A 12,287-nucleotide genomic window follows, 5' to 3' on the forward strand; every position below is an offset into this window, starting at 1 on the left:
CCACACACGGGAAGCGAAAGGCGGCAGAGCGTGGCTAGGAAACCTCCCATGGGGAAAGGGAAAGCCGCTGAGGAAGGAAAGGGCTCAAAGAAGGTAGGGTTGTCGACATTACAGAACAGTAGGGATTGGAAGGGACCTCCAGAGATCATCTGATCCAACCCTCCTCCTTCCTGCTCGGTTAATTCATTAGAGAAATACTCATCCTTGGAGATGGTGACTTCTTGTTACAGGCTCCACCTGTCTGAAAAGGGATATCAGTAACCTGTGGGTGTGAAACCGCTACCTGCTGCTCTCCTTCAAAGCACTTCTGGTTGGCCATGGCCCGGGCTGACACCACTGTGACTCCTCCAGCATAAAGGCAGCACTGCTGAGGATCTTCCTTCTCCTCAGCACAGCTGCCCTCTGAGTGTCTGCTACCCACAGATCTTGCTTTGAGCACAGGGCTGGCAGTGAAGGCCAATTACTGAGCTACAGGAGCACAGAGCCCAACTTACTTCTTCTAGAAACCTTTATTCCATGAAGCTTTTGAGCCAAAATAGAAAAAAAAAAAGAGTCCGAAGATGGTTACAATCCCTACTCCACAAGTCCTTAAACACACATCTTCTCTTCTGAGGTCCTGATTCGCAAGCTGCCGTGGGCATTAACTCTCAGTCTTGCTGCTCTGTGTCTTGTTCAAGTGATCAAAGCTTCTTTGGAGCATGGAAAGGGAGAGCTTGAGCTGTGAAAAGAAATAATTGGGGAGCACAATGTGTTAAGTCTGTCTGCTGCAAGGGTCTGGGGCATTGGGAAATTCATGTCTCCCTGCTTCTTTCCTTTTAAGGATTTCACGTGATTTCCTTCTCTCTCTTCCTATAAAGAGCTTAAGAGCTGCTGTAGTGTGCTTTCTTAACAGCTATGCTCTGTGCAGTTTATAATTACTAACAGTAGAGCATGATGAATCTTAACACCCCACTAGACAGTAGCGTGGAAAATAATCTGCCCCACTCGTTTTCAGTCACAGCTGATGCTCATGGAACATCAACTTTCATATTTTCATATCCAGCCCTCCTAGTGCATTTTGCTGCAATTAGATTACTGACACCTCCAAGAAAATAAGGTAACAAAAAGAGTAATATGTCACAACTTCCCAACATGTTATTTGGGATGAAAAAGGTGGCTGAGATCTCACTCCGTCTTTTAGAGATTTTCACACCATGCCTGCATTCAAAAAGGCTAATGCTTCAGAATCTGGAATTGTTTGGGTAGCAGGCAAAGAAACCCAAAAGGGCAAGGAAACCAGGAAATTCATTTCTACAATGAAGCAGCCAGCACTGGAAGCATTTGAAGCTGTGATCAAAATGGTTAACAGAGTAATAGCAATTTTGTGTTAGAGACATGTCTAAACAAGAAATAGAAAAAAGTGTTTTCCTCTACCCTCCTGTAGTGTGTGGGAGAACACAGAGCCAACTGCTGATGGATAGAGGTACATGTGAACTCCTCCACAGCTTTCCTAATCTAATAATTTCTTCTGCCACATTTTGAGATTTATTAAAAGAACTAAAAACCGGAATATTCACAGATTGTAAATACAAACAACATATGCATTTACTGTCCTTCACTTGCTGAACTGCAATTTCAGCCAAGGGGTTTAAAGCTGTCCTGAACTTCAGGACCAGAGACTCACAGCAGTGCTCACCCCACAGCTCATCTGCAGTTTTTATACAGCGTTTGTAGTACAAGAAGAGCCTGGAAATGTAAGTCATTGGCAAAAAGGATCAACTCCATAGCTATGGAGCCTCCCAGGAATATATAGTCTGGAGAATTTATTTAGAAACATTTCACTGAAGCTTTACGTGGCTTTCTGATACCAAGATTAAACAAAAGTTCTCACCAACAGTGGGAAGGAAAAGCTCAGACCAGCCTGCATGGAGAAACCCAGTGATGAGGTGAGCAAGTAGTAATGTTCTGAGACTTGATCTGTTTTGAATAATTCCAATCTTGCTTTGTCATGATTCAGAACTGCATCAGACCTCATCAATAAAGGCACTTTACAGGTTTAAGAAAGTTGATGTGAACATTTAATTTTAGTCCAAAGACAGACCCATCAGAAACATGAACATTTCCTTCACGCCAAATTCAAGCACAGGACAAAACTGAGGCCAAGGGGGCATGGACTTCAGTTAGTATCAGAAAACATTAAAAGAAAAGCTATTCTGGCATGAGGGAAAAAACTTGAGGTATTGAAAAAATGAGTATCACAAGGAAAGCTGGGCAGACTTACCTGTTCAAGCATTTCAATTGAGTCTCTTAGTACTCCCTTCACATGTTTAACCTGTTCCTTATCATATTGAGGGATCTCCTCTTTCGATCCCATTTCTGGGGATATGCTGGAAGAGATTGAGATCGCATCAGAAACATGAAACAAGCACCTCTGTGCCTTCCTATCCAAAAAGAATTGCTCTGTTACCATTGCTGTGACATTGCCAAAAAACATTTTTTCCAAAAGCCACAGAAAAAGGCGTCTGCAATTGATTTTCAATTCCATTTGAGTTGAAGATACTGTCTCAGACCTTTGCAGACAACAGCACCAGAAATAAATGTGCTCACATAACGTCTGCAGATCTTTCTATGAAAGAAGTTACTCCTATCAGTTCTGAGATCTTTGCAATGGGAGATCACTACACTGTCTCCATACTCAAGACCAGGTTATAATTTATGCATGTAGTATATGCAAATAAATAACAAGCAGCAACATCTGAGCCTATTCCATGCGCTTGAAAATAGAAGGCATCTAACACGAAAAAAAAAGGTGAGAGGGAATTTTGCACAAAAGCAGAAGCTAAGAAGCTAAGTAAATCTTCATATTTGAGATCATGCTGGTTCACATAGGATGAAGCAAGTAATTCAGTTCTATGTTCAGCAATACAATATTCACAGAAGATGAGTCACAACAAGGTGATAAATGCAAACTAAGGTTAACACTCCCCCCCCCCAAAAATAAGGAAAAACATCTTTTCTTTAACAAGGAAAATGCAGACTTGTCACTAGATATCCACACAGACTACAGAGAAGTAACAAGTCATAGCAGCTTTTGAAAACTCACCACCAAGATTCACTGTTTGAAATTTCTTTCTTTCTATCAGATTCTGCAATAATCTGAGAAAGAACAAAAACTAAGATTGTGAATTCAACTTACTTCAAAGAGCTCTCTTCCTGAAGCTGGACGTGATAGAGGGACTGAGCTGCATGCTCTATCTTTGACAGCTTGAGAAACAGTGTTATATTGAGCAAAACCAAGAGCAGCAAACTGTAGAGACCAGAAACATGAAGTCAGACAGAGTTTATATTATTACTGTTACAGTGCTACAGAAGGAAGAGCTGGGCTACAAACATCTAGGAAAAGAAAATCCCTCTGGGGCAAAAATAACTGCGCCAGCACTATACTGAAGGTAAGATTTATCTAGATAATTCTTAGCAATTAGCTTTAAGTTGCAACCTGTAGGAAGTGACAATAGTGCCTCCTCTTGGACCTTTCAGAGGTAGGAACGAATAAATTTTAAGAATTTTTTGTAGGCTCAAACATACAGAGACCTGAAAAGTAGGCCAGTTTGACAAATCAGCATTTTAATTTTGCATGTCCTTTCTGAAGTCAATCCACCCCTCTCTTTTACCCATAAGCTCCTGTATTTACACTCCATGTAGGTTAGGATTGGTCATGCTACATGGAACGTCAACATGCAAGTGAGGTAGGTACAGGCAAATAAAAACCAAGATAAGCTCGAGTTAAGCCATGTTTTAATGCAAGTAAGTACTTACAAGACACTCATTACTACAATGATGGTAGTGGTCCTACTAATAGCATCTCTTTTCCTTCCTATAGGGCATGGAAGAGAAGGTGGTTAAAAAGTACTGAAGAACATTTCTAATGCACGTCTGCATATACACATCAGTGCTCAGAATTTTATACAGAGTATGTGACATAACAGATCACTTGGGTGCATAAGAGTCTCTCCAGAATTCACTACTCACTTCTGTAGCCATCTCAGACAAGTCAGCTAGACATGCTCTTTTATTAGGAAGAAGATTCCCTCACTTCAGTATGCTGCAGAGAACAGCTCTAGGATAGGTTAACATTAAACCCAGGTAGCCTGAGAATGCTACAGTCCACCCATTGCTGTCATTTAGCACATACACCCTTAGTCACACACATTAGTAGAGATGCTCTGCAACATGGCTCTCCTCTAATTGTTCTCCTGGCCATATTAGTCTTTCTGCCAAGTAATGCAAAATGAAATTCTCTTGTAACTTGTCTAGTCTGGGCCAGCTACATTTATGTGCTGACCTGACGACAGATCTTGAGAAGGCAGGCTGTCAGACAATGTTTATCTAATGAGGACAGGAGGTGTGTGTGTCCTCTCCAAGCTAAGTAGCAGTCACCTTCTTAATTGAGCAGGTTGATTTTTAATTACTTGATCTCCTAAACAGTTCCTTACATTGATATTTCCTGTCCTAAATGAGGGGCATATATCAAAGCTGTTGCAGCATACACTGAGACACACAGTCACCTTAAAAGTTGGAGCAGGAGTGGCAAAATTAAGCTTTCAGGAAGTAATCTCAGCTGAGGAAAGAGGCCACCACATCTGCTGTTGAACCAAATGCTCTCTTGCTGCTACATCAGCATTGTCTTTCCGCTCTAGGAAACAGCATTTGCTCCTGCTTCAGTGTTTACAATTCAAGTTGTGTCATGAAATCCACCACTCTCTGGTAAACATAAGTGAACCAGATGTTCCTCATCTCTTTAAGTGTAGCTAATATTGTAAATGCCGGTACAATACAGAGGCTAAGTCTGTCACGCTTAGTGGCAAAAGTACTCCAAGAAATGCTTCAGTGACCCAGAAGTTACAGGAAGAGACAGGAAATGGACTCTCTAACATTACCAAAAAATGTAAGTATGAAGTGATAGGATCAAGAGGTAATCAATATTGACTCATCTAATGACTTGGATGTGCAACTTGAAGAAATTACGCATAGCAATTTTTCAGCAACTTAGCAAAATTCAGATTACATTTCTCATTCCATCTCATTTTCAATACTGTGCAGGGACAGTGCAACATTTTAGAATTTCAATCCATTTTCATAAGACAGAAGGTAGGATTAAGTTTGATTTCATGACATATAACAACATAATAGTGACTATGTGTGTTTTTGGTCTGTTTTACACAAGGCTGAACAGTCTACACATTTTCTGTCACGCCAGTTAGATAAAGATGAAAGCAGCATATGCAGCAGCACTGATCTTGCATTATTATAAAAGTTAAACTTTCTTGAACACACATTACTGAAAATAATGAATGTAAGAATTCCTACCTATGATGCTACCCTGGGACTCTAGCCCCATGTCACCAGAGGAGTGCTGGGAAGAGCGTTTGGGAAGTGATTCTGCCAGACTCCGGTGTAAAGTGCGTCGTCTTCGTCTCAGGGCAACTAATTTTCCAGAGTCTTCTATGGATTGATTAATTGCATACTCCTCCATTAGCAGTTCTGATTCTGTAGTGGAAAAATAAGGTTTCTGAACTTCAAAAAGGAATGTTGGAAAGCCTAGCACTAACGACTTACATTGCAAGTGACATGTTTGTGGTGGTAATAAGAAAAAGCACATCTACCACACCCTAACCTACACTGTCTGTCCTCTTTGCTATATGGCACTTGTATGCTTTTCAGATATGACGTGTACACAGTCTCTGCAGGATTGTTTAATAACATATTAAGCAGCAGTTGGAAGAACACATCAAGACACTGTTAGACTGAGACCAGGAATTGTGTCAGACTGCGAGCCAGCAGCCAGAGCTGGCCAGGCTGTTAACAGACATAACCAAGGAGCCTGCCAAGTGCCACTACTCTTCTCATACCCACAAGCAAGGAAATACTTGTGTTAAAGACAGAGGCACGCCGTTGAGAGTAACAGCTTTTCTCCCATTCCTCATGCATCCTCCAGAAAGCAATTGCTGACAAGTTATACAGGAGTTCTTGGCTACCAGGATTATTGATTTATTTATTTTTACACACTCCAGAATTGAAAAGTATATTGATGACAGGAAATTCTTCCGAGTGCTGCCTTCCTTTCAAACCATTATTTAAGGAATCAAGTTTGACATACACGAAAACACACAAAGGAAAAAAGAAAGCCTCCTTACTTCAATAAAAAGAAGAAAATGCCTCACCAAGTTGTTTGAAGTTCTCTTGTATCCCTCCCCAGGTGTTCTTCTCAATTACAGATTTGACAAGGCCCCAAGGCTGCTTTTTGTACTTTACTTCTGCAGAAACCCTAATAAACAGAATGCAAATAGTGAAGAAAGGAAGAAAAAGAATGAAAAACAATAGTGCTGTGTTAGGACAGCACAGCAATAGTAGAAATTTCTCATCGGAGGGAAGCCTCCAGCTTACATCCATAGCCTGAAATACCAACTGGAACTGCCTCAACTTTCCACCTGAGCAGCTCTTAGACTGAACTGAAGCAAGAAACAGATGCACGTAAAGACAACATATCCAGTTAAAGCCTCAGGAGATGTGAATGTCCAAATCACTGGAAAGAACTTTTGTTTTTTCTTCAGGCTCAGAGGAAAAGGGAATTTCTCTTCTGTGAACTGTTCTGATTTTAACAAGCATTTGAAATAGCCTTACGAAGTCCTACTTTTTACTCTGTATGTGCATTCATGATATAATACATGAGGCACAGCAATGTAAGCATGTGAAACTACCAACTATGCATCCAGTACTAAGAAGCTACCTTGAGCAGATAAATTGTCTCTTAAGAAGCACAGAGAGGAAATAGCATTCCTGTCTTGTGTTTCCCAGGTTATGCTAGTCAATATTGCTTCTAGAATGGAAAGGTACTCAACTAGAAGTAGTCCTCTGCAGGGTTCTAACAACTGAATGAATCCCAAAGCTCTTCATAAAGATAAAAGGACAATGATAGTCCACAATCTTTATTTATTAAGATCAAGAACACTAACCTTACTGGAATGCACACTTCTCTCCAACTTTTTTTTTTTTTTTTTACATAATCATCCCAAGCCAAACTCCTACTCTAACAAAACAGCATATTTCAATTAATTTTTGAACCATTTTAAACTGTATAAAGCCAGCTGTAATACCAGCATGCACATTCTGTTCTATATAAGCATGCTACAAAGACTGTAGTCAAACCCCTGGCTTTTGCACTTATTCTAGGGTTGTCTTGTTTCTCAGATAAAACAAATACAGCCATCAAAAAAGATGAATGACTCACTCACTCAGAGTGGCTGTTCAAGGACTCTTCCTTTTTCCACCCAGTGAGGGAGGGAGTCTTCAGTACTTTTATAGCCCAAGATAAGCCAGAAGGAAAATTAGACTTGCATGCCTTTCCTTACCTTATGTTCTGATGAAGTTTGAGACAAAAGGACTTGAAGAAAAACTACCATAGATGACATAGTCTGTCACACAAATGCAGTGGACAAGTAACTTTATCACTTCAGGTGTTTTCAACAAATGGGAGAAGAGAAGGAAGTATATTAAGACTCCTCCATCTACTCTGATGGTAACAGCAAAGCCTGATCTGCTTGAATAGCCTCTCTGTAACAGTGAATGTGCTTCTTCACCTTGTAATATTATTCTCCCCTGCAGGCCCTTAGCAAGGGTATCTTAGGAACTTTGTTACAAAACATCTGGCATAGTTCTGATTTATCCCTTACACTTACATGACTGCACTTGAAAACATAAGGCTGGGCAGGACCAGCACACAGCCCTGGAAATGAGCTCTGTATCAGCGTCAGAGTTCACATTTCACTGAATTAATCAGATCTAAGTACAGTAGTCATATGACAGGAGATAAACCAAGCTTTTTTTTTTTCAGAAGAGATTTCCAACTTCAATAGAAAACAAACCTTTTCTGTGCTGCAGGCAGATCTTTTGGTAAGCACATTTCAGCAACCTGCTTCCTCCCCTCCCACTGCACACCACTCAGGCTCACCGTAATCGACATTTGTGACTGGACGTGCGGCTGATGTAGTATCGGTTCACAGTGTAGAAATAATCATGGTAGGGGACATCGTGGGTCAGTACCTCAGCATCCACCTGATAAGACTGACCTTTCTGGCTCTGCTTGTGAAGGATCTACCACAAGAGATAACAGAAATGGATAGGTACATTCTATATTCATGGAGTCTGATTATTTTTCTTAATTTCAAACCAAACTGCTTAGGTTGAATCAGTCAACTCCAAGTGAACTGGAATAGGTAGAAAGACTGAACAGTTGACAGAAGTCAATTAAGAATGGTAAAGTAGTGGAGGTGGGATGTCTCCAGCCAGAGCCAGCAGGAGGTAATAGTATACCATTCTTCTTTGCCTTTCCTCTTCTCCGAGATTTCGGATACCAAATGCAAGACTGGCCACTGACTCTTGACCACAGTCCTTTGGAATTGAGCTGTGAGATCTTCCCCGAACCACAGTCACAGAAATATTAAGTTTAGATCTGGTCCGAGCCACCTGCTCAAGCAGAGAGACCAGGACTATGTCCGTGCAGCTTCTGAAGATCCCCAAGAAAGGACAAATAACTCTAACCTCTTTAAGAAACACATGTCAGTGCCTGGCAACACAGTAAAAAGATTGCTTCCTGATGTTCAAAAGGAACCTCTTGTATTCCAGTTTGTGTCCAGAGCCTTTTGGTTTGGCACTGGGCACCACTGAAAAGAACCTGGCTCCATTTTCTTACCACTCTTCCCTCAGGTATTTATGTACATCAGTAAGATCCTGTTTGAGCCCTCTCTTCCAAAGGCTGACCAATCCTGGCCCTCTCAGCCTTTTTCTCATAGAATTTATGTTCCAATCCTTTATCTTCTAGCTCTTCACTGGATACTTCCCAGTAGCACCACCCTGTCTTGTACTGGGGAGCCCAGAACTGGACACTTGAAAGCACTTTCATTTTTTCTGACCGTTCTAATTCATACAAATGGTGAATATACTCTCCCCAGAGTTTTCAGTAGAAGTTCAGCTATGTTGAAATTCAAAAGCCCCTTTGATTTCATCAGCACTTACTCAGTAATAGTGAAAGGGATGGAAGAACACTTTTGAGATCCTGCATTTGAATTGGAGATCCACATTCAGCTCAATGAACTCCAGCCCATGGTCAGATCTGACAGACTGTACAGCTCTCTCTTGTTTTAAATCGCACCAACAGACAAACATACAGACAGGTACCTGCTTTTCAGTTGCAGTTGTAAACTTCCCACAGAGTGGATTGTTAATTGTCACAGTGTACGTCAAAGTCCTCAACTGATTGCCGCTGGAATCTCTATTCCAAGGAGTTGATACAGCATCTGAATAATAAATAATGCAAAATCTCACATGCAGGTTACCTGAAAGGCATCATCTCTGCCCTGTCATATCTTAAACTGCAGTTTAAGAACAGTGTAGAGAGAAAAAACAGACTCCAAGCAGTTGGGATTTTTTTTTCCCCAGGAAAAGAGAAAACTAGTTCACTAGCTGAGCAAAAAGTGAGGCAGTAAGTAGCTGAATCTGAGTCTACTGAAAGACTCAAGGGTGCAGAGAAGAGTAAGCAAGTAAATGAAAACGTGCTTTTTCCCATCTGCTTAAAAGTTGAATAGATTCACTTAGTGATATTCAAAAGCTTTTGCAACTTTGCCTTCCAAGCTAATACTGAATAAATATTACTCTTTTAACTTAGTTTTCTTACCTTATTATCTCAATGAATAAAGCTTACTCATCCGGAAAATTAAAGCCTGCAAGTGCCGTTTAGGAGGCTGCAATAATTTCATCTGTGCACCAGCTCTACAGATTTCACTATTTCTGGGACACAATGGAATCAGAAATACCCCACAGAATGCAACATTTTAATATCTTATTCAAAGTTCAGGCATCGAGTTAAGGTTTTTTTTTGTTTTTTTTTTTAAACAGCATTAAATGAAGTTCTTATTCAGAAAGATGATCTACAGAAACAAGCTAGCTTTCAATGTTTACTTTCACAGAGAAAATATAGAGCTTCGAAATTCTTATAAAGCAGAAGGAACAAAATTCAACTCAGTTCTCTTTAACATTTCTTAGAGGTTGAAATTCTCAAGGTAAATTGCAACACAGAAGAAAGAAGAGTACATTACCTACTATACTCCTGGAATTGAGAAACCTCTGCATGAAGAGAGAATTGGTGAAGAGGATTTCAAACATCTTGTCTGCAGTGATGTGGAAAACTCTGTTTATAAAAAGTCTCCCATAGAGATCATTCTCAGAGGCAGTCTCCTTCACTGCTAAAGAAAGGCAGAGGGATCAGGTTAAAAAAAAAACCCAACATTATGAAGTTTCTTCATAGCATTAAACTTTATTACAGCTCAAATCCTTTCTAATCTTGCATCTGTAATTGCTTCTTATTCCCAGAAACTCAGAAGTGACAGCAACACATCATTTTGTAATAAGATGGCTTTCAGGAGCAAAGTCAAGAGCTGGTTTTCTAGACCCTGTCTCACTATTTCCTTGTACAAATGGCTTGATAAAGCAATAATGCAATGTCTCATCACCTGGAGGAACCTTTTATCTTCAGGATCCTACAAGAAGCATTGGAGAAGACAGTGTTACCACAGTCCTCATTTAATGCATGCCTCCTGTGTGAAGGACGTGCATAGCAAAGGGGACAGTGAAATCACACTAGCATTCCTTTTAACTTGTGGCTAGTTTCAAAATTCTGCTTTTAAAGTCTATTATGCCAGCAGCATCCACATTCTAAGAGTCCAGGTACAGACTCTCAAATACCTTTCCTCAAACTGTTCCTCCTCCAGTAATTATTACAAGGGAAGCACAAGCGGTACCTTGTTCTATTCTGTAGTCCTGACAAATGCACTGAGGTGCTTTATCATCCTCCCTTATTTCAAACTACCAACAAGCACCCAAAAGCTGTTCTGTGGTACAGCACTGAGCTTTGCTATTTCTGCTGCTTGTTGGTTCCTGAATGGCTCTGCTTTGTGGCTGTTTCAGCCACAAAGACATATGGAACAGAATTGTTATCCTGGAAGGAAAGCAGTTTCCTATGCCAACCCCAACTCAGTTTGCTTGTGTTTTAGGAAAAGAGTCCATCCTCAGCTATCAGGGAATTAAAAAAAAAAAAAGCCAAACAAAACCTGAAAACCCATCCAAACCCCACCAAAATGCCTGAAAATAAATCTCATGGAAGCAACAGAAAGATAGGACACCTAGCCTTTCAATTGATACAAATAAATGCTCAGAGCTAGCAAAAGGTCACTGCCAGCACACAATGCAAAGGTAGTTTGAATATCATGCTACAGTTCACGAAGTGCCCATAGGCTAAGGTTACAGCACTTAAATCATTATTATTTGGTAGCAGTCAGTATTGATAAATGCAAGTACATCAGGTAAATACCAAAACAGAACTCCTCAGTGAAAACAAGATCTGACTCTGAGCAGACTTCTGCTCTAGCACTGCTTCTAGCCTGCTAGAAGTCCCCATTACACATACGTGCCACCAGAAAAGTTCTTTGACCCAGCAGGCTACATTATACAACCCCAAAAGCGAAGCATGAGTGAAAACTTTATGCCGGCACAAGAGATGTACTTCCTGTCCTAGGTTCTGCTTATATAATTGCAAAGTGGAACAAGTAGCAAGCACATCTATTAAAACCTGTTGAACCAACCAATAATTATTTGCTAGACTACAAATTCAGCTGTACTGAAACATTCTGCAGATAGCTAGAAGTTCAGCTTCAGTTTTCAATTTATGTTCAGAGACTTTCCTTTCACAGCTGAACCTACCAAAACACAAAACAAACTTCTCTGTCTGACCTCAGCTAACAAGGTTCCAACGCTGCAAAACTTCCTACCACAAAAAGTATTCCCCACTTCTCATCCTCTGCTAAGAAGGAGGGGAAGCTTCAGATATCCTTATGCTGACACCTCCTTCGACTACTGTGCATCAGCTAATTAATATGGAGCCAGACAGTAGAAAATCCAAAGACCATATGTTATTACTTTAAGATCTGTACCTTGCTACTGAAATATTTTTCTCTTCAAGCATGAATCTTTCCTCTTATACTAAGGCTCAAGTTCAAGAGCATCCATGGGTCTTGTAATGTTTACAATTGTGGATGGATTCCTGTTAGCTGATTTCCCTACACATTTTAAAAATCTATTCCTTACAAGTTATGACTAGGGAATGAGGTGCCAAGTACATGGAAATACCTACTGAGGGATGCTCTTCTTTACAATCTCTTTCAGTTCTTGGAAAACTGATGGCGTTATCACACAAAACA

The 12,287-nt window shown here is 40.4% G+C and overlaps 1 protein-coding gene across 6 annotated transcripts in view; it reads right to left on the minus strand.

Moving 5' to 3' along the window:
* Nucleotides 1–528: 528 nt before the first annotated feature.
* GRAMD1C (GRAM domain containing 1C) overlaps nucleotides 529–12,287 on the minus strand; it is a 50,616-nt gene continuing 38,857 nt past the window's right edge. For 3 of the 6 annotated variants that reach the window (XM_090150730.1, XM_090150735.1, XM_090150722.1), the window contains exons 10-18: nucleotides 10,131–10,277; nucleotides 9,214–9,332; nucleotides 7,988–8,130; nucleotides 6,201–6,304; nucleotides 5,347–5,526; nucleotides 3,796–3,853; nucleotides 3,176–3,286; nucleotides 2,261–2,366; nucleotides 531–718 (exon numbers count right to left, since the gene is read on the minus strand). In XM_090150730.1, coding sequence (XP_090006856.1) covers nucleotides 641–718; nucleotides 2,261–2,366; nucleotides 3,176–3,286; nucleotides 3,796–3,853; nucleotides 5,347–5,526; nucleotides 6,201–6,304; nucleotides 7,988–8,130; nucleotides 9,214–9,332; nucleotides 10,131–10,277 — 1,046 coding nt within the window. In that variant the 3' untranslated portion in view covers nucleotides 531–640. Of the gene's footprint in view, nucleotides 719–2,260; nucleotides 2,367–3,175; nucleotides 3,287–3,795; nucleotides 3,854–5,346; nucleotides 5,527–6,200; nucleotides 6,305–7,987; nucleotides 8,131–9,213; nucleotides 9,333–10,130; nucleotides 10,278–12,287 lie in introns of all 6 variants that reach the window. The other 3 variants (XM_090150704.1, XM_031613229.2, XM_031613228.2) reach the window with 3 other exon arrangements.

The sequence above is a fragment of the Phasianus colchicus genome, chromosome 1 (genome assembly GCF_987193195.1).
Source record: "Phasianus colchicus chromosome 1, bPhaCol1.hap1.1, whole genome shotgun sequence".
NCBI lineage: Eukaryota > Metazoa > Chordata > Aves > Galliformes > Phasianidae > Phasianus > Phasianus colchicus.